Source organism: Girardinichthys multiradiatus, chromosome X (genome assembly GCF_021462225.1).
Source record: "Girardinichthys multiradiatus isolate DD_20200921_A chromosome X, DD_fGirMul_XY1, whole genome shotgun sequence".
Lineage (NCBI taxonomy): Eukaryota > Metazoa > Chordata > Actinopteri > Cyprinodontiformes > Goodeidae > Girardinichthys > Girardinichthys multiradiatus.
In genome coordinates this window covers 15,582,425-15,605,350 of record NC_061817.1, presented here as the reverse complement: position 1 = coordinate 15,605,350, position 22,926 = coordinate 15,582,425, and the positions used below count along the sequence as shown (strand labels likewise).

General features: G+C 41.2%; 1 protein-coding gene across 4 annotated transcripts; it reads left to right on the top strand.

The window, feature by feature from the left end:
- The first annotated feature begins 737 nt into the window (after positions 1-737).
- LOC124863406 (E3 ubiquitin-protein ligase SMURF1) lies at positions 738-19,260 on the top strand. Of its 4 annotated transcripts, none has more exons than XM_047357769.1 (18): positions 738-1,044; positions 9,050-9,088; positions 9,212-9,320; positions 9,414-9,547; positions 9,642-9,707; positions 9,912-9,987; positions 10,127-10,338; positions 10,429-10,513; positions 11,306-11,455; positions 11,773-11,995; positions 13,930-14,033; positions 14,561-14,675; positions 14,761-14,939; positions 15,065-15,202; positions 15,303-15,423; positions 15,540-15,741; positions 17,515-17,590; positions 17,675-19,260. In XM_047357769.1, the coding sequence occupies exons 1-18, from the start codon at positions 990-992 to the stop codon at positions 17,772-17,774; spliced, it is 2,184 nt and encodes a 727-aa protein (XP_047213725.1). In that variant the 5' UTR covers positions 738-989; the 3' UTR covers positions 17,775-19,260. The 4 variants fall into 4 exon arrangements, with proteins under 4 accessions (XP_047213725.1, XP_047213723.1, XP_047213726.1 ...); XM_047357767.1 differs by having other exon boundaries at positions 17,506-17,590; XM_047357770.1 differs by having other exon boundaries at positions 739-1,044; positions 11,309-11,455.
- The last annotated feature ends 3,666 nt before the right edge of the window (positions 19,261-22,926 follow it).

Below are 22,926 nucleotides of genomic sequence, written 5' to 3'. Positions count from 1 at the left end.
TCGCACTTCCGCTTTTGTCCAGCGTACATGAGCTGAATTAGATTATTAAAACCACAACAGTAACACAGAACAGTTATTGAAATTATAAACATTACATCATAGTGGTCGCAGACCATGTCAGGTTTTGGGCAAGGAATGTGTAGCTGCAGCTGGTGGATTTTTTCCATTTGTGAGAGGATAATATTGAATTACTGTGTAGAAAGATAAATGTATTGGTGACTTAGTAGACATATTTAAAGCAAATTTCTTTGAGACCAAAAAAGTTTCATAATCTTTATTAAAGAATAAAGTGCAAAACACTATAACAAGGCACACATTTTACAACATCGGATAAAAACCCAATTTAACTTGCATGATGAAAGAAAAACACGAAATTAATAACTGCTTGCTTGGTGGTGATGATGTTCAGCGCAGGCCATAGATGTCATCGATTTAAGTCGTCAGTGATCGCCTGAAAGAAAATTATATAGCTTGTACATAAAAGCGGCACAAACAGCATTAAAAAGGTAGACCACTCCGGTTCAATTTGGAGCAAAATGGGGGGATGGTGACGTCATCGGCCGAAATTAAACCTTATAATATCTCAGAAATTAAAACAGCACAAACGAAAATTTTAACGGCACAAACCTGCACAAACGAAGCACTAACCATTCTGTCTATTTGCATGAATTTTTCAAGTGGGTGGGGTGTCAGCTTCACGCAGCTATCATCACTTTACGGCACAACGCCGGCGCGAGCACGCAGCAGCGAGTACACGACGTCAGCCGCGTACGTGCTTGAGCCTGCCCGAAAATGTTCTCCTGTGTTGTTGAATTTCGAAGGAGCGGGGGACTTTGCGGCGGAATAATACAGTTTTTTTGTTGAGGAATACCAAAACAGACCGCATGTTTCGTAGCTGAAGTCCTTCGCGGTTCCATTTCTTGGCGAAGGCTGTGATTTTTGGGCCTCTCCGAGGGAAAGTTTAAGCGATCCTTTTTTCTCCTGGAGTGATGTCGAATCCCGGGAGTCGGAGAAACGGGTCCAGCATCAAAATCCGACTGACAGGTAAAACCAAATGAGCCAGAGAGAAAACGCTTACAGTGCATCTTTTAACAAGAGCTAAACTATCTTGTACACAAGTTTCCATTGTAATATCCTGATGTAATTAAACCAAACAAGTTTCTGCGGGGCTCTTGGTCTGTTCTTTACCCAAACATCCGGTTTTTGTGAGAACAGCAGTTAAAGCCTAGCCTGTTAGCAAAAATGCTACAAAAATCACCGACAGGACAGTCAAGATGCTGTCTATTGTTGTGTTTTATAGCTCAGACTCGCTTCTGTTTGCCTGTTTACAGGTTATTAGAGACAGCGTCTGCTGAAAGCCTCTTCATAAACTTTATTTACCGCTGACAGTCGCCTATAAGTATTAGCCCGCTGGTGTTAGCATTTAGAAACACTGTAGTTACTGCTGACCGCTAAAGCTGGTTAGCTACATCCATTTTGAGGGGGTTAACCACCAACAGGACCCGTCGCTTTTACCTAATGCGACAAATTAAAAGCATATAAAGCCAATGTTTCTCTGCATCCTCTCTGAAATCGATTTATGTGCAGATATGACATGCTAGCCTAGATAATACCAGTGTGTATCGATTGGCGTTTGGCTGCTGTGCTGTGTCAGCTGCAGTTAGACTCGTTGAACTTATCCCGACCTGGGGAAGTTGGACACCCTTGCTCTCCGGGCTTCACGTACTCAGCCCACCAAAGATATGTTTTCAGTTTCTGGGTCAGGATTTTCCTCGCAGGGATCGTAGTGTGTCTATTTCTCCCACTTCCTTACGTGGATAGAGCATGAACAATGGTTTTCTCTGGAGCTTAATGTAACGCCACTAGGCATCGGGGGGCCTCTATTTAAATGGAAATGACCTTCCTTTTAGTGACTATTTGTATGCTGATGACTTTAAAACGGGACTAACATAACTTGCTTTACTTTGTTTGAGTTGCGAGTGTGTGATGGTAAAGAATGTTCAAGCTAAATCTGGGGAGGTCACCTGTCTAGAAACGTTCCCCATCACCTTTATTTATTTATTGTCGCTTTTTGCTGAACTGGATTTCAAGCAAGTAGAGAGAAAGTCAATGAGCTAAAGCAGGAGTGATCTTTATTTCAGATTTTACTCAACTCTAAAGTGTCTTTAGGTAATCTCTTTAACTGCGCAATGGGCCAGGTTCCTGCCGCCTTTTGTTAATGTGGAAACTATGTTTTTTGGCCTGGTCGCAATCATGACAATTCTGCTGAACTATGATGTAATTACTGGTTAGAGCTACACAGTATCCCTGTGTGCTATGGATACAGCATTCAGTAAGACTAGTTTATTTCATCTGAAGTGAAATGATTGTATGTAAATGATTTATTTGGTGACTCTGGGTCAAATCGCTCCTTCGCCAGTTAGTGCCCTTGTAGTAACACTTTTCTTTCTTTTTTTATTATCATTTTGTACCTGTAAGCCATCTGTTTTCCACAAATATTCTAAAAGTATTACTTATTAGATTTGTCTCTAGCTAGTTGCGTTTTGTTTTTTTTAACTATGGAGATGAATTTGTTTCCCAACCTGTTTCCATTTATTTTAATTCTGATTTCCTGTTTGGGTTTGTTGATGTATGAAATATAACCGAATATAACCCCTGCCCTGATCAAACCAAAAGAACTCAACACACACACAACCACATTTTCTTACACTAGACCTTCAGGAGATGCTACTAAAATACGTTTAAAGACTTTTGATCTTAAATTCGTGTTATTTTTTTATTAAAGACATTGGGTGGGAGACATCCTCCTGGCGCTTATGAGTTGACACCTGGTCGATCCAGAATGTCCTGCAGCAAACAGCTCTTTTATTGTACAAAAAACGGTTTGGTATGAACCCAGCAAAACAACAAAGGCTCCTACGCCTGTATTTAGCCAGTTAGATGAGCTTTCACTGCTCTAGATGTCCAAACCTCATATAGATTTAAGTGAGTGAAATGCTAAAGCACACAGTCTTAATGACATTGTAATGAGGTAGATTGCATCTCCTGTAATTGTCTTAATTTGTGATTGTATTTCATTAAAATGTTGCACTGATTGTCCACTATTAGCCAATGTGCACAGACCTCTGTACAATAATAACCAACTCAGGCTTGCTGTAATTTTGAGTATGAAATGCTCATGACTGGGTTGAGATTTTCATGGTATAAATAACTAAGTTGAAATAAAACCCTGTCACGGTGTGCACGAAAAAGTAGATGCAAAACTGTTTATCTTTATCTTGTTGTCATTTCTTTTTTCCAAAATAGACAAAACAACAATTATTTCCGTTGCTGCTAAAATTATATAACAAATGGATTATTACAGTTATAAACATGGTATCTGTAGAGTTTATTTATCATTATTTTGATTCTGACACATAAGCCAAAATATAAAATAAAGCACTCATTGAATTTAGTGGTGTTTAATGCTGACTGTGTTACTCTAAGCCAGCGATAACTCCAGTCACCCCAACACTTTTCCCTGGCATCTCATTAAAAGAATTTAAACTGTAGTAATGGTAAGGTTTTAGCAGCCTTAATAATATAACTTTTTAAAACGTCGGTATTCCTTAAACCCAGAAATAAATCCACACCTACTTACAACTATGCAAAATGTGGCTAATTGAATTAAATGGTCCATTGAAGCAAAGCATTGTTCTAATCAAGTTATTTCGGGTGCTCTAATTGTTTCGACTTTACTCCATTCAAAGAACTTCAGGAAGATCCAAATAGATCTGATCAGAAAGGAGAGACTCAGATGATTTACAACAACAACAAAAATCAGAGAAAGTGTGTGTTTCTAAAACACTTTGCTCATTATTTCAACATGGATGCAGAGGTTATTACCCCCCAAGTGTTGCAGCCCCCTCAGGTATGACTGGAATCCTAATTGGGTGAGGAATGTGCATTGAGCCAATGGGCCGACTATGCTGCTGGCCAGCTCTGTTTAGTCTGACAGACTGAACGATTGTTTGGCCTACATCAGAGAAGCCTGTGTGTCTGTGACAGGGAGTCTGACTCTGGGTCACACTTCAGAGCGCCCTCACAGTGTTTATGCAGGCTTTTATTTAGCTAGGCAAAATGTAGTTGTTGTATTTGATGGGTTCTGTATAATACCCCATCTGTATTGTGATTAAGCCTTAAATTAGTGGTTTCACAAAGATTTTCCCAAAGAGGTCGGCACGAGAACATAAGAGTGTGCAGCATTAACTCCTGGCTGGTTTCCAAACTCCTGCAGCTAGCTCTTAAATAAAGCACAGACGGCCAATGGAGACAGCAAACATGCTGTTTTCCTCATGTTCTAGTCAACAATAAAATTTCCGTAAATATCTCAAAATGATTGACCAATATCAAAAACACATGTTGCACCATTAGAATCCAAAACAAAAGTAAATAGTTAACTTCCTGTAGAAATGTCTGACTCAAAGGTCCAGCTAGTTTCTCTCAATTCGACAAAATGAGAGTGCAAACGTGATGATTCAAAATGTTTTTATTTCCCTTCTTTTGTTTTATATTATTGAAAAAGGCTTTATATAACTACAATATAGTGTACACAGGACAGCACTTTAGGTGTGCATGGTCAAAACTGAGGAATGAACCATTTCCAGGAAATTAAGCCATCTTAGCCTAGGCTGCGTTCAAACTTGTTAATCACTAACTGTTAGGTGGGTGCTGTTGTCAGACAACAAACCATTCATGCTGCAAATGGCCAACATTTTCAGTTGTTTGTTACTGTTATTATCTGAGCTGGTATTTGGAGCCTGGAATTACCAGCATTACTTCCTTTGGTTGTGCATCTCTGAATGAATTAGGAATTTCACTGTAGACTTCCTGATTTCATGTAGCCGTCACATGATCAAGATCTCCAGTCAGGAGCTTCTAGACATGCTGTCAGCACTATAGAGTTACTGATCCCCACATGGGCCTAAACCATGCCTGATAATGCATTCATTACAAACTGGACTGCTAAAGCTGGTTTAGATGAGGTTATATTATAGTGTTGTTGCAGGTTATTGAATATCATTACACAGTACCGCTGCATTTTAGATTGCATCTTTAAGACCTTTCTGTCAAATAATTTAGATGAATAATAATGTTAAGTACTAAATTAATAAGACATAAAAAATGCAAGGGAGTTAGGTGAAAAATTAGGACCGGTTCTGATGAAAGGAGAAGGAATGTGGCAAACTATGGAGCCAACAGCATTGGACGGTTTTTTTCTCTCTATTGCCAATCAATAAATAGATAAACAACCATGATCTCACCAGAAACTATTATAATTTTGCCATAATATTATAGCTGTAGTGAGACATTACTTGCAGTTGTAATTCTGCACAATTCTGCACTTTTTATACAAGTGTGGAGGTGCACTGTGAAATCATTGGGTGACTGGAATCTGACAGTTTCCAACTTTATGATCAGCCTAAACTTCAGTAAGAAACTCGAAAGTCCTATTTTTTTCTCATTAGTGAATGCATCATACCTAACAGATCAAGGTAACAACACTCTTTGTTGTAAAGGTTCTTACTGACGACCAAGACTTAAAGTTGGCTATTTTCAGTAAGTTGTTAAAAATGAAGTCAGAGGAAGCATAAAGGGGTCTGTAAAGGGCATGTTAATACAGGTAGCTGTTCAACAGCTGCCTGTATCAAATATAAATACGACGTGGAATGAGTCGGAAAAAAATATATAATAAAAATAAAATCGGTTATCAGCCTTAACAGCAATATAAATATTGGAGATCAATATCAGCCTGATTTTTCACATCGATGCATCCCTGGTTTTATATTATTGTTGTTGAACATAAGTCAGAATCATCTCAAACATCTGGCTAAAGCTAACTTACTTTGCATTAGATGCTAGGCTGCTGAAATCAGAGGACTACTGCTGTTGTTTTCTTTTGCATGAAGGACAAAAACATCTTCAAACAGTTTTCCTGTCACTGTTATAAGAACAAGTATACAGATTTAAAAACTGGTTCTCCAAGGCAGATGAAATGTCTCAGTTTTGACTGTCCAGGTGTTCTAACTTCATTTTAGAACAGAAATACCATCGGCACGGTTCTTTTTTGTTAATTATTTTACGTGCTAGGACATTTTCTGCTGCATATTAGCAGAGGGTTTCTTGAGTTGTGTTCAAACAGCGAGAGAGTGACAGGAAGAAGGCTGAAGAGTGAAAGGAGGATTAAAGAAAAATACCTTAAAACTGTGGTGTGCAAACTTTACACCGCACGAGCCGTAATAAAAACTAATGGGTATGCTTTATATACATTTGTAGAAACTTGACGTCTTACCATGAGTCCAGAAGCATTTTTTTTTTTTTGCTTTCGAGTAAAATCTGTAAATTACCATTAAATAAACAAAACAAAAAAAAAACAATACATGAGTGATGAGACTTGTTGTACCAAACATTTTCTATTTGAAGAAGATTCTGGTTTGTCCTTGAATGTCTCGGTTTAAAAATAAATTTAAATTTGTTCTCCATCTGCACCAACTGCTTGTGCTGGTGGCCCAAAACTGGACCGTTCATAAATTGTGGTAATGAGCCTCACATCATCATGTTAGGGGGAGGCCCTCACTGTGGACAACACTGTCTTAAAGGGGAACCAAAGTGCGTGATCGTAGGAAGGAATAAAAATGTGTAGGATGTGTAAAATACGCAATGATATTCAAAATGGAGAGTTTGCAATAAAGACATCAATACTGTGACACTTTTTCTTTACTGAATATTTTATTTAGCGTTGCCTGAAGTTGTTTGGAAGACAAAACCTTGGTTCACGTGTTCACACATTTTTCTTTTATTGATATAATTTACACCACCACAAAGGAAAGGAACGGGCTTATTAATATGCTTCACATGCAAGTGAATGCCTGCTCCATCATCTCATAATAGTTCCAGCACACAGTAAACATTAGTTGGTTTATTAAAGAACACGAAATGCAAATGTCATATTTGTGCCTTAGTTACATTTCTGTTGTTTTAGGAAGGGAAACTCTAAAAAAGGATGTTGGAAGTAACAGCTATCATTATTAGAATAGAGCAATGCTGTATTTCTGATGCATGTCATGAACATTGTGTGTACATATATTATGCCTTTATTTGTTATTAAAAGGTGTTTGTTCTGTCCTGGCGGGGGTCTCGATGGCTAATTGTATTAGAAACTGACATTAAGACCTCACAACCCGGTACTGAACAATCTCCTTCTTCATCTGCTCCCAGACCTGTTTTCTCTGCTCCTTACTCTAACTTTAAAGCCAATAATGCCAGGAAGTAAACTGGCAGTGGGGAAATTGGGCACCGGCTGAATTGTCTATGTCCTGGCCATCCGTTACCTTGGCAGCATGGGAAATGTCCTGAGACGCTGTGAAGGGGCCCATCACACATTCAGCACCACTGAGGAGGTGGTCATGAAGCGCATAAAAGCAGGGTGTGAATCTTCTGTTTCTGGGGAGGGAGCGGAAGATTAGAAGTGCAGCTAGCCCAGCGTGACAGAGGAAGAAGGGTCTCCCTGTACGGTCTGAATAAAAGAAAGGTCAGAGATCACACTCTCAGTTCTTTTCCCCTCTCTCTCCTTCATGGCGTCTGCCGAAAAGATGAAATTTCTGTGTGGAATGCGTGAGTCAGATGGGGGAGCTTTGAAAGAGGTTGACTGGGGAACAGGGAAGGATATCCTGTAAGCATTCTCCATGGGTTGATCACAGGAAGTAGGACCCGGCTGAGCCAGACATATGCTCGCCACCAGTCACCACATCCTAAACCACCGACTCCCTTACTCACTGCCTGGATGGCTGACTGGGGGGAAAAAGCTTGGCAGGTTTTAAATCAGCCTGAGAGGATGGTTTCAGGGATCAGTCCTATTAATCAGTAACAGACACAAGCAGCCGGCTTCATTCACTGATCTTAGCTTGGATACCATCCCCAGTCAGGGGTAATAGTAGTGTCTCAGAATTTAAAAGAAAATCATGTGGTTGGTTTTATTTAGAACAGAATTCTTTTCAATTAAATCCAACTTACTGTTTATTAAAGTTGCATAACTATGATATAATGTTATATGTTAAACCTTTTGTCGTTTTGCTCTTTATAGAATAGCATAAATATTTTAGGCTGATATAGGCTGATATAAGTTAATTAGCAGGGCCATCTGCTCCAGTACCCAGCCTGCAGTTAGAACTGTTAGCAGACTGTAGATTAAAGCAGTGTCACTTTAATAAAAGTGAGGGAAGGTGCTCCTTTGTTTACACACCATGGCTCTCTGTTTTTGTGACCAGAACTATTTTTAAATAAGTGGTCATCTTTCAGCCACCTGACCAGCAATGTGCAGCATTATGTTAAAGCTTTGGTGTAGCTTGTCCAATTATTTCAGTTAGAATAGAATATTGTTATCTATAACATTTTTTTCATTATTTTGATTATGATTTACATATTTGTAAGTAAAACTATAGACTGACGTTTTCTCTAGCATCCTATTAAAAGGAGTTTAAACCTTTGGAACGTTATTATGTTTCATTTGAACTCTTTGTTAACTGCAAACTAGAAGCAGGTTTGTAAACATATTTTGATGATTATAACATACTGTATGTTAGTGGAGTAGGAAGTGTAATACAGCAGCCAATAACAGAGAAGATCAACTTCTACCTACCTAATAGGTTAGCACACAGCTAAAATTGGCTGTAGTTCAGTAGTGTTTTCTACACCTAAGCCAAATTAAAGTGACGCTGTCATCCTCGCACTCCATAAACAACACATGCTTGCCTTCAGTCTGACAAAGTTCTGATCAGTTCGAGCTGTTCTGGTTGCAGCGGGCAGCCTCGTCTCAGCAGTAGCATTTATTTCCCTGCTCACGCAGTTCTTAGCTCATCACTATTCTCTGGCATTCATATTTTATCTTCGACTACATTCGTCCTCCTCAGAGTGTTTATTATGCACCAGAATTTATTAAAGCTGCCTACACACTAAGATTAGCCTCTTGTTTATGCGTTGTTCATTGTTTTTTCTTTTTTTTCTTTTGCAGTATTATGTGCCAAGAACCTAGCCAAGAAAGACTTCTTTCGTAAGTATTGTTGCATTTTCCATAGATCTACTGTTAATTATGATTCATGCACACAGAGCTGTGTTTTTGTGCTTGTGGGAGCATCTCTGTTTACTGAAATGTGTTCAAACGTTGTGCGTACAGGCCTACCGGATCCTTTTGCTAAGGTGGTGGTAGACGGATCGGGTCAATGCCACTCCACAGACACAGTAAAGAGCACACTGGACCCCAAGTGGAATCAGCACTATGACCTGTAAGCCTGTAATCCCTTATGCCTGAATTTCAGGCTGTGTTAGAAGACACAGAGTGTATCTAAAGACATCTAATGGGTTCCCTGTTTTTGCAGCTACATTGGAAAGACTGACTCAATCACCATCAGCATATGGAACCACAAGAAGATCCATAAACGTCAGGGAGCAGGTTTTTTGGGCTGCATACGACTGCTTTCCAATGCCATCAGCAGGCTAAAAGACACAGGATGTAATTTAGATTCTTTTTTTAAATCCAGTTCAGCCTTTTAATTTTAATTAATTATGTTTTTATCTGATGTGTGATTTTGTACTTTCTCCTCCAGACCAGCGTCTAGATCTATGCAAGCTGAACCCCTCTGACAGTGATGCAGTAAGGGGGCAGATTGTAGGTAAGGATGAACACACTGATAACCTATCTCTGTCAGCCCTTGGTGTTTTTCTTTGCAAATTCTCAGCTGCAGGAATGTTGTGTGGGTCGGTACCAAACTTTTTTATTCATATGTTTTTTGTTTCTTTGGTATGAAAGGTACAGTTTGATTGTTTCTGTCCTGCCACTTAGGGAGTTTTTCAGCTGTTATTTATCTTGTTTGTAGTGAGCTTACAGACGCGGGACCGCATTGGTAGCGGTGGTCCTGTAGTGGACTGCAGAGGACTGTTGGAAAACGATGGGTGAGCGCGCCTCCAGTTCTTCATGATATAACGCGCTAACTTAAAGTACATCTTTTTGCCTGTGTGGTAACAGTTCAATCTGACTTCAGAGCTTTGAGTAAAACTACTCTGTTTGTATTTTACGGCTTCACATACTTAGGCCTGTTTTTGAGGGGTGTTTCAGTGAAGAGCCGCTGCCATACTCCGACCCCACCGGCGCTGCGGGGGGCGGGAACTGCCGGTTGGACTCACCAGGTCAGGAGAACCGCCTGCAGACTCAGCGAATCAGGGGGCAGGACTCCAGAGGTCATGGCCACACCCCTCAGAACAGGCCTCATGGGCATCAGCCGCCTGATTTGCCAGAGGGTTATGGTCAGTTATGGAAAAAATATAATCACCCGTTTAAATCAAATATGGAACATTTAAAAAGTTCATGAATGACATGTTTTGTTATTGTAACAGAACAACGAACAACTGTGCAAGGCCAGGTGTACTTCCTCCACACACAGACAGGGGTCAGCACCTGGCACGACCCTCGGATACCACGGTAAGATTACCTACCACCGCGATTGAATCCAAACACAACTGGAACATACAAAAGATCTGACAAATGTAGCATTTAACCAAAACCGTTTCTGTGCTGCTATTATGTTTAATTGTGTTTAATAAAAATCAGCTTTTCTGTTTGAAAGAATGGGTTGTTAAACATTAAATGGATAAAAAGGCTGAATTTAGTCTTGGCTTTGTTTTATTTCATTGCTTTCAGTTCAGTTAACGGGGAAAAACCCTGCAACTTTAATCAGGGTTTCCAAGCAGCACTGAAGTCTGAATGAGTATAGAAAAAAAAAACCTGAGCATAAAATGTATTCCTTATTCAGTTAGAAAAAAGGTAAAGATCTGAATTTCTAAAAATAACTAGTTTTTCTTGTTGTTTTATATTTAAATGGTGTCCTTCATCTTTGATTTTCATCTCGACTTGAGTTTTTATCAAAGTCAGAGACTGTTTTGATTTTAAAGTTTCTGACTGATAGCCCATAAATAAAGGCTCACTCAATATTAAACAAGGGACCGTTTCACTACTTTTTAGGCCTCTGGGCCCTGTTAGATCCTGGGTAAATCTGGTCTGGTTTAAATATCAAGCAAAACTGGTAAAATCTTCCATATTTACAACAGATTAAAGGCAGCGAAGATACCAAACTGCACATTTAAAGAATCTGGGTCCTGCAGATACAAATTCCCTACTAGGTGAATGTTTCTGTTCAAATGTCTTGAATGTTATAAAACCTGATGGAAAAAAACTTCGAGTCAGAAAAGGAAACCTGTGTCTCTGCTTCTGGAGTAGGGATCTGGCCAGTGTGAGCTGCGAGGAACTCGGTCCGCTGCCGGTGGGCTGGGAGGTCCGAAGCACTGTGTCCGGCCGCATCTACTTTGTGGACCACAACAACCGGACCACACAGTTTACAGACCCACGTCTACACAACATCATCAGGTGTGTGATCTGGAAATACTCCTGTTTTTTCCAAACTGTATCCTGAGCCAACCTCAGGGTGGCATCTACAACAGGTCCTTATTAAGTGGATTTAAGTCCGATTTTGACATAATCTAATCTGGCACTGGTGTACAGCTAAAACCAGTCTGGATCTGAAGGTGACCTACTAACACTCATCAGTTCTGTTAGCACTGCTGAGAGATGTGGTTTACCGAAACGTTGGCTTACAGAAGTTTTAGCTGCACGGCGTCTAATCCTGGCTGTCTCTCATGGCCTTCTGCCATCTCACCGAGCTCCTGCTTCTTCCCACCTTCCAGCCACCAATCCCAAGTGAAGGAAACGCCCCAGGCCCCACCGATGGATGTTGGGGTTGATGAGGGGGGAGGCGGAGGGGTGAGCGGCGGAGGAGACGGAGATGTAGCGGTGCGCTACGAGCGAGACCTGGTGCATAAGTTGAAGCTGCTCCGCCACGAGCTGTCGCTGCAGCAGCCTCAAGCAGGACACTGTCGCATCGAGGTGTCTCGCGAAGAGATCTTTGAGGTAAGCAAGTTTAACGTTCCAACAGGAATACATACATGGCAGATAAATATATATTAAAAACAGCTTGCATTTGGACACATTCTTCAGTAAAATACATTAAAAAGTACAATGTATGTTTCTAACACCTTTTTGCCATTAAAGTTGAAATAAAGTATTTTTAACCTCCTCTCATAAAGTAAAACTGATTTATTCTCGCCAGATGAATCAGTCTCTTCTAAACAGTGAAAATTAAGCCACAGTAGAAAGATTATTCAACTTTATGGTCGACAGTGTATAGTGGATAGAACATGCAGCAGTGCCATTCATAGAGATCATCCTGTTAAAAGGAGCCTTTTTTAAAGTGAAGCACATATAATGTAAACTCAGTTATGAGCGCCGTGTTTAAAACAGAGCACTAGGACGCAGTAAAAACTCGTGCTCCAACAGTGATAAAATGTCAGATTAGCAGCAGAACAACAATCTGTTTCCGATCTTCCTGAAGTTTCTTTTGAAATCTCCCATCACAGAGTTTAAACTAAGGTGGAGTTAATGTATCTCACTCACAGTGTTTTGTTTAACTCAGCTGATTAGGATTGTGAAGCGTTCACAAGCACCGCTTGTTGTTTAAAACCGTTTCAATAGTGGTGAGATTAGGGCATCTGTTTGCAGGGGTACTGGGATAAATACTTTTATTTATGTGATAAAATTGTTTCTGTGCAAGGAAGTTTAAAAAAACGAACTGGATGAGACATTGAAAACGGTGTGGCTCTGATTTGGCTTTAAGGTTCGAAAGTAAAACAGTTCTTTTCTAAACCATTTAAAAACTGGCTCCAGTAACAGCCCTGGCTAAGAACTGGAACCTCTGTGGTGAAAAAGCCCAATAGGTTCATATTTTGCTGTAATTACAGATGCAAGTCTTTTAGGATATGTCTTTACCAGCTTTGCACATCTAGAAACTCTTCTTTACAAAATGTCTCAAACTCAGGAAGATTAGATGGACTGCTTCTCTGCATTAATCCTCAAATCTTGCCATAGATTCTTAGTTGAATTTAAATCTGGCCTTTGACTTGACCACTCTAGCATGACTATGCTTTGATCTAAACCATTCTATCGTAGCTCTCTGACTGTATGTTTAGGGTCCTTTTCGTGTTGGAAAGTGAACCTCCGCCCCAGTCTCAGGTCTTTTGCAGCCTCTAACAGATCATCTTCCAGGATTGCTCCGTGTTCAGGTCTATCCATCATCCTATCAATCTGACCAGCTTCCATGTGACTGCTCAAGAAAAGCATCCCCAGATCATGATGCTTCCACCTCCATGTTTCACAGTGGGAACGGGGTGTTCATGGTGATGTGCACTGTTAGTTTTCCACACAAAGTTTGGTCTTGATTTCACCTCACAAGATCTCCTTCTTTAACAGGTTTGCTGTGTCCTCTTGTGGCAAACTCCAAACTGGACTTCTTCTGGCTTTCTTGTTGCCATTCTTAGACGTTTGAGGAGTGCACAACCAATACTTGTCCTGTCGATGGATTCTCCCACCTGACCTGTGGATCTCTGCACCTCCTCCAGAGTTACCATGGGCATATTTGCTGCTCACTCCTTGGCAGCTTGTCAGTTTAGGCGGACAGAGATGTTTAAATAGGTTTGCAAGTGTGCCATAATTGTTGCAGAGTTCAGATTGCTCAGAGCTCTGTGAGATGTTCAAAGCTTTGGATATTGTTTTATAACTTAATTCTCTGTGCTCTCCCTGACCTGTCTTCATGATGCTGTTCATTCTCTCATGTTCTCTGACAAGCTTCACAGAACAGCTGGATAAATACGAAGGTTAAATGATGCCCAAGTGAACTCTGGGTACTATTAAGGGACTTTTAAAGACCGTGCAACAGTTGGATGTTGTGTATCGGTTGTATTATTTATTCAGGTTTGTGTGTGATGTACGTCTGTATGCTGTGTTCACAGGAGTCGTATCGACAGATCATGAAGATGAGGCCGAAGGACCTGAAGAAACGGCTGATGGTGAAGTTCAGAGGAGAGGAGGGCCTTGATTACGGAGGAGTGGCCAGGTGATTATTTTTTTATACTTTTTTTAAAATTATTTTCCTCAGTGACATGCCTCAGCTCAGCAAACAGAGAGAATCAGACATTGGCTCTTCATCTTCTATAATCTCCATCCTGATGTCATATTTTATTAAAAAAGACCGCTCTGAAGTAAAATTAGTTTGGGTGAAATGATAAGAATGTGAACCCAGTGTTCAACTTTCTTACAGAAGTACCAATCATAACTTTTCAGGTTATATAGTGTGTAAAAGAAGCAGCAGATCCTTCCAGTTCGCAAATTACTAATTAAATGTGTGTGTGAAAAAATGTATGTCCCCATTGTAGCTTTGAATAGAATAGAATAAAATGTTCCTTCATTTGTCTTCGTTTGTGGAAATTTCAGCGTAACAGCAACAAATGGACAGTAGATGTAGATACACCCATATAAAGACTAAGCAATAATAACTGGTTTTGTTGTATCTTTAAATCATTTATCATGTTATGAATGTTGATTTTACTGCAGTCATTTAATACTGCTTAACATTGTCTTCAGGGAGTGGCTGTATCTGCTGTGTCATGAAATGTTGAACCCCTACTACGGGCTCTTCCAGTATTCCACCGACAACATCTATACACTACAGATCAACCCCGATTCCTCCATCAACCCTGTGAGTTTACGCCACTAACAGCCGCTTTATGTCGGTGGTAATAATTGGATCCAGAACTTGTGTCGTCTCTGTCTCTCTTTCTTAGGACCACTTGTCCTATTTTCACTTTGTGGGCCGTGTGATGGGCCTGGCGGTTTTCCACAGTCACTACATCAACGGCAGCTTCACGCTGCCCTTCTACAAGCAGCTGCTTGGAAAACCCATCCAGCTCAATGACCTGGAGACCACGGACCCTGAGTTGCACAAGAGCCTTGTCTGGATATTGTGAGAACATTGCACTCTGCACAAAGATCAGCTCAGTCTAACATTAGAGAGCCTTTAAGTTACTTCCTTTATTTTACTCTATATTTTACAGTCCAGTGTTTCTCTTTTTATTGTTGTTCGTGCAGAGACAATGACATCACTTCAGTCCTGGATCACACATTTTGTGTGGAGCACAATGCCTTCGGGAAGTTCTCCCAACATGAACTCAAACCTAACGGCAGAAATATTCCCGTCACAGAGGAGAACAAGAAGGAATATGTTAGGTGAGAACAGATTTGGTTCTTCTTAAGTTGTTGATGCTTAGGAATGCTTTCCGGTGTGGTGTGCTATACTTATTTTGCTCCTGTTAACGGTGTGTTACAGACTTTATGTGAACTGGAGGTTCATGCGTGGGATCGAAGCCCAGTTTCTGGCTCTTCAAAAAGGATTCAGTGAGTTGATCCCACAGCACCTCCTCAAACCGTTTGACCACAAAGAACTTGAGGTACATATCTCTGAACAATAAACCATTATTTGAGCCAAACAAACTTATGTTTGCATTGGATCATCATTTCTTCATCGGGCTCGGCACATGAAACCCTGTTCTTTCGATCTCTGCAGTTAATAATCGGTGGACTCGGAAAGATAGACCTGGCAGACTGGAAGGCCAACACCCGCCTGAAACACTGCACCGGTGAGAGCAATGTGGTGCGGTGGTTCTGGCAAGCCGTGGAGGCCTTCAGCGAAGAGAGGAGAGGGCGCCTCCTGCAGTTTGTCACTGGCTCCACTCGAGTTCCCCTGCAGGGGTTTAAAGCGCTGCAGGGTGGGTCATGGACTGGTTCAGAGCCTCCACACATCATCAGCACACACCTTTCATCACTTGTGTTTAATATTAACATCTGATCATTTATTGCCAATAAGTAATAATAATGTAGTTTTGATTCATACAGCACTTTGTTTATATAAGGAAAACACAAACAGGTGACTAGCATATAAACCCTGAAATACACATAGAGTTTAGAAGCAGCTTCAGAGGTTCTGAGAAATGGACCCATAGTTGATTAATTTCACAGCTTAACACTTACTTACAGGTGAAACGTAGCTGGTAGTTAGGTTTTATTAAATGGGAAAAGTTGGTTGGAAACAAGATATGTAGTGCCTTTAAAAAGTATTCACACCCCTTGAGCTTCTTCACATTTTTGCCAAGTTACAAACATCATGTATTTTATTGGGGCTTTATCTGATGAAATGACAAGCCACACATAATGGTGATATAAAAGCCAATGATACTTGGTTTTTAACATGTTTTACGAATAAAAGTCTGAAATCCTGTGCAACTAATTGACCTTCAGAAGTTACTAAATAAAGTTTACCTGTATGTAATTTAAGCTCGGCATAAATCCAGCTGGTTTGTGAAGGCCTGAGAGGTTTAATGAAGAACAAACAAACTGCATCATGGAGACCAAGGAACACCTCAGACAGGTCGTGGAGAGGGTTATGGAGAAGTTTATAAGGAGCTCTGGGCTTTATGCCCTACTGTCTTAAACTGTGTGCAATGATCATGTGACCAAGCCATGTAGACAAGAGATTACCAATATTACAGCAACTACTAGAAAAATTGTATAACAAGCATAAAAGGTAACAAAAGTATATACCCACAAAATATAGAGTAAAGCCCCCCTCACCACTGACGAGAGAAAAAAGTCATCATCAGGTGGGGACTATGCAGAATAACAGTGTAGCTTTTACTGAATCTAAAAGTGCTCCACAGTAGACAGAGACAGGACATTTACAGAAAGCCAAGGCTTCACTTCACCTGGAACGCATAATCCCAACTGTGAAACATGGTGGTGGCAGCACCATACTGTGGGGATGCTTTTGTTTACCCTGGACAGAGAAGTTGGTCAGAGTTGATGGGGGAGATGACTAGATATGGTACAGTCCTGGAAAACCTGTTAGAGGCTGCAAAATACTTTAGACTGGGGCAGAGGTTCACCTTCCAGCAGGACAACAACCCTCAACATGCAGCGGGAGCTACAGTAGAATGGTATATTCATGTGTTAGAATGGCCCAGTCAAAGTCTAGACTTAAATCCAATTTATAATCTGCAGCAAAACTCTGTGAAAGAGACTTAAAAATAAATGGAATAATAACAATAATAAAACATTGGGCTCCCAGATGCTCTCCATCCAATCTCACTGAGACTGAGCTACGTTGCAGAGAACAATGGACAGAAGTGTTAGCTGGTTAAGAAATCCTCCAGAAGACTTGCAGCTTTAACTGCAGTGAAAGGTTTTCTACAAAGTACCGACACAGGAAGGCTGAATAGAAATACACACACAATACTTCACACATTTTTATTTGTAAAACATTTTGAAAACCATATAACATTTTCAGTCCACTTTCCAATCAGGTGCTACTTTGTGTTGGTCTTCCACATAAAACATGTTGAAGTTGGACTAAGCACTGTGTTTTTATACTGGGACAGACAACTGGACATCTGTGGAAGTTTTTTTTCTGTTTTTAAAATGACAGGCAATCTGTTTCCCATTGTAGAGCAGTGATAACTAGAATGTATGTGTGTAAGGCTCTACAGGTTCTGCAGGACCGAGGCTCTTCACCATCCACTTGATAGACGCCAACACAGAGAACCTACCGAAAGCTCACACGTGGTAAGGAGATACAAATACCCCCTGGTTTATTTTACAACTACACTCTGACAAAGTTGGTCACTAATAAATCGTTTCTGTCTCCAGCTTTAACAGGATAGACATCCCTCCCTATGAGTCTTATGAGAAACTTTACGAGAAACTGCTGACAGCTGTGGAGGAGACCTGCGGCTTTGCCGTAGAGTGATGAATCCACCACAAGGACAAGATACACACAGTCACACTTGCTTGCACTTGCACACCAACTATATGACATTTTACATATATGCACACACACACAAACTGAACTTCAAGTATACTCCGAGTATACAGAACAGCCAAGCATTACAGTAATACACCGTCTCTTGCCACCTCTGCACCGCCGAACCGCCTGCGGTCAAACGAGGAAGCACAGCAGGAGGAAGGAGGGGGGGCAAACAAAAGAGCATTTTAAAAATTTTTCAAATATTTTCAAGAAGCATTTTTATCCTTCAGTTTTAACAAGCTATGATGTCACTCTTGAAAATGTGTAACCACGGCAAATTCAACTCGAGTCGTGCTCAAGTCTTCGGGCACAATCAGCCAATTGCTTATGAGCCTGCAGATGTTGAATCCAGGTGTGGAGAACAAGGTGGGGAGCGATTGTTTTTCTCAGTAACAAGCTGATTGATCAACTAGTATTCATGCTTCATGTTTAACCACTGTTGCGTGTCTTTGTGTCTCGGTCTGCATGTGAGAGAGAGTGGGATTTTTGTATGCGTGTTGTGTGTGTGTATGCATGTGTGTCAAGCATGGCACTCAGTTTCGCTGTAAAGATGATCAAATGAGCCTGGTTCTTCATTTGACAACTTTTGTCTCTTACTTTTGTACCTGCGACCACTCTGATCCTCTCTGATGTTTTATTATTTATTACTAAATGATTACTGACCAAGCTGCTATATGCTCTGCAATGAGCCCTCACTAATTTCTTAATCGCAGCTCAAACCTACTGGAGCTGAAGGGTCAATTCTCATGCAATTCAAGTCATCCACAAAGTGGATTTTACTGAGTTTTGTTACTTTTAACATTCATGTTACTGTGGAGAAAAACTCTTGTCGGTGTGTGAAAAGTGTTGGTGTTTTAAAACACCAAGTTACATTTGTTGAAGTGTAAAGAAGTTGCTATTTCCAGCCGTAAATTGAGAAATAAAACTAATCAGAACTTGCTAATATATCCAAGAGTAAATCCAGGATGTTTTTGCTTATTATTAATGAAAATGAGCCTCAAGATGCAAAGCAGAAGAAGAAGCCACTTAATTTGTAACGACTGTGTTTAAAAAAAAAAATCCCTCAAAGCTTTGCCTACGTGTTTTATCGCCCATTTTGCCATAAACATGATTTTCTCCCTGTAGCCCGAATGTTAGGAAAACTATTCATCATCTTTAAGACTACAACGAATGAATCGCTTTTCAACCATTAAAGCTCCATAGAAGAGAATAAAATCAAACTGTATTGAGCAAGAAACATGTGGGGGAGGGGGGAGTTCTGTTGTAGATTGAAGACTGTTAAGCAGTATTATTTCAATCTGCGTTTTCTATGGTCTAATTTCACTGTGTAATGGATGCAAAAGTATTGTAACTTACAATGTACTAAACATTTATGAAAAAAAACAATGTAAATAAGATTATATTAAAAGAAATTAAATTGAAAATACAATCCTGAGTCTGTGTCACCATTTCTCTGCAAATAGCTGTTTCACTATTCAAAACAGTTTATAATTATGTGTTTAATGGTTTCAAGGATTGTTTTAGTAACAATTCAGAGAAAAAAAGGTTAGAATATTCTATCTACAATTTGATATTTGCCTGCAGACGTGCTACTACCCCCTGAACTTTGCCAAGTTTTGTGATGTTCATCAAAGTGTGATATGCAAGTCAAGATAAGTTTTATAATCATCAAGAGGTAATTTGTTTGCTAGCCAGCAGAAAGAGTAAAAAATGCAAAAGCAATTGACAGAATTACAATAATAACAATATACAGGATAAAAAGCAAGCTTCTACAGCAGGAGTCTCCCATCTCCTCAAGAACTACTGCATAATAACTGTTAGATGCCTCCTTGCTCCACCTCAATCAAATAAATGGTTCCTTACCAGGTGTCTGCAGAACCTGATGACATGCTCCAGAAGAAATTCTGCTTTGAATCTGTTTGATTCAAGGTTTGTTGGAGCAGGGAATGTCATAGGACCAGAGCTCTGCTTCTTTCTGGCCTATTGAGGAGGTTGACACTAGCAGGGACAAATTAACATTTGCACCTTTTTGTATTCTAATTTAGTTTTTAGGATGTGAGCAGATGGGTGCAACCTGTAATAATGACTAATGGTGGAGGGGGGGGCTCTTCAAGATTGATCCCTTTTCTTTGGGTTTTTATGTGTCCTATCGCAGCGTTTTCAGCACACCATATGGAGCAGATGGTTGCCTACATGTACCAGGGCAGTTTTGCTCTACAAAAAGGGTATCTCAAGACAGAATCTTAACTGCGTGATTTACTATTAATTACAGATTTAGTCCAGCATCAGAGTACGCAAGCCACGTTGATGTTATAGCAATCTGTGTTTGTATGACCTTCAACCATTCATGTGTTGGTACGTGGGTGAATGTGTGTTGGTAGGCATATTTGTAGAAACAAGTTTTTGCTGTGTAGACCCGGCTCCGGAAGGCTGCAGCAGTCCCAGGAAGCCAGACATACGGCCTTCACAGAAGTACAGGGGTTGGACAATGAAACTGAAACACCTGTCATTTTAGTGTGGGAGGTCTCATGGCTAAATTGGACCAGCCTGGTAGCCAGTCTTCATTGATTGCACATTGTACCAGTAAGACCAGAGTGTGAAGGTTCAATTAGCAGGGTTAGAGCACAGTTTGCTCAAAATATTGAAATGCACACAACATTATGGGTGACATACCAGAGTTCAAAAGAGGACAAATTGTTGGTGCACGTCTTGCTGGTGCATCTGTGACCAAGACAGCAAGTCTTTGTGATGTATCAAGAGCCACAGTATCCAGGGTAATGTCAGCATACTACCAAGAAGGACGAACCACATCCAACAGGATTAACTGTGGACGCAAGAGGAAGCTGTCTGAAAGGGATGTTTGGGTGCTAACCTGGATTGTATCCAAAAAACATAAAACCACGGCTGCCCAAATCACCGCAGAATTAAATGTGCACCTCAACTCTCCTGTTTCCACCAGAACTGTCCGTCAGGAGCTCCACAGGGTTAATATACACGGCCGGGCTGCTATAGCCAAACCTTTGGTCACTCATGCCAATGCCAAACATCGGTTTCAATGGTGTAAGGAGCGCAAATCTTGGGCTGTGGACAATGTGAAACATGTATTGTTCTCTGATGAGTCCACCTTTACTGTTTTCCCCACATCCAGGAGAGTTACGGTGTGGAGAAGCCCCAAAGAAGTGTACCACCCAGACTGTTGCATGCCCAGAGTGAAGCATGGGGGTGGATCAGTGATGGTTTGGGCTGCCATATCATGGCATTCCCTTGGCCCAATACTTGTGCTAGATGGACGCGTCACTGCCAAGGACTACCGAACCATTCTTGAGGACCATGTGCATCCAATGGTTCAAACATTGTATCCTGAAGGTGGTGCCGTGTATCAGGATGACAATGCACCAATACACACAGCAAGACTGGTGAAAGATTGATTTGATGAACATGAAAGTGAAGTTGAACATCTCCCATGGCCTGCACAGTCACCAGATCTAAATATTATTGAGCCACTTTGGGGTGTTTTGGAGGAGCGAGTCAGGAAACGTTTTCCTCCACCAGTATCACGTAGTGACCTGGCCACTATCCTGCAAGAAGAATGGCTTAAAATCCCTCTGACCACTGTGCAGGACTTGTATATGTCATTCCCAAGACGAATTGATGCTGTATTGGCCGCAAAAGGAGGCCCTACACCATACTAATAAATTATTGTGGTTTAAAACCAGGCGTTTCAGTTTCATTGTCCAACCCCTGTAGGTGGCCAATAAGGCAAAGGAGCAGCCGCCCTCAGGTCAAAGAGGCACAGAGCAAGACGCAGGGCACCGAGCCCCCCGGACCCAGCCACGCAGGGCAAGCCTGGGACTGGTCTCCCTGGCCCTCAGAGGTTTGTTAGTGAACAATCAGTATTATCAAGTTTAATAATCACAGCGGGCAGGTCAGGGAGGAAGTTACGGAGTCATTTAATTGGTAAATGGCCTGCATTAGTATAGTGCTTCATCAAGTCCCCAGAGACCCCAAAGCGTTTTACACCACAATTAATCATCCACCCATTTATCCACACTTTCGCACACTGACAGTGGTAGGCTACATTGTAGCCACAGCTGCCCTGGGGCAGACTGACAGAAGTGAGGCTGCCATACACAGGTGCCACCAGGCCCTCTGACCTCCATCAGCAGGCAAAGTGGGTGAAGTGTTTTGCCCAAGGACACAACAACTGAGACAGACAGAGCAGGGGTTCAAACCATCAGGACGAACCCCTACCACTGTTTAAAGCAGGATTACATTGATGATGATGCTGTTAACTTAGGTCTACACTTCATCCTGCAACACCTCGACCACCCAGGGACGTACGCCAGGATCCTGTTCGTAGACTTCAGCTCGGCCTTCAACACCATCATACCAGACATCCTCCACCAGAAGCTCACCCAGCTCAACGTCCCAGCCTCCACCTGTCAGTGGATCAACAGCTTCCTGACAGACCGACAGCAGCAGGTGAGACTGGGGAGCATCTTCTCCTGAACCAGATCAATAAGTACTGGTGCCCCCCAGGGTGTGTTCTCTCCCCACTCCTCTTCTCCCTGTACACAAATGACTGCACCTCATTGGACTCGTCCGTGAAACTCCTGAAGTTTGCAGATGACACCACTGTCATTGGACTGATCCAGGACGGTGATGAGTCTGCATACAGACAGCAGGTGGATCGGTTGGTACACTGGTGCAGTCAGAACTACCTGGAACTCAACCCACTCAAGACTGTGGAAATGGTGGTGGACTTTCGGAGAACACCACCCCCATACACCCCCCTCACCATCCTCAACAACACTGTATCGGCCGTGGACCACTTCAGGTTCTTAGGAACCACCATCTCTGATCACCTGAGATGGTTTTCACACATAGACACTGTTCGAAAGAAGGCCCAACAGAGACTGTACTTCCTGAGGCAACTCAAGAAGTTCAATCTTCAACAGGAGCTGTTGGTCATCTTCTACACTGCCATCATTCAATCTGTCCTGTCTTCATCCATCTCAGTGTGGTTTGGATCATCCACAAAACAGGACAGGTCCAGACTGCAACGAATAATCAGGACTGCAGAGAGAATCATCAG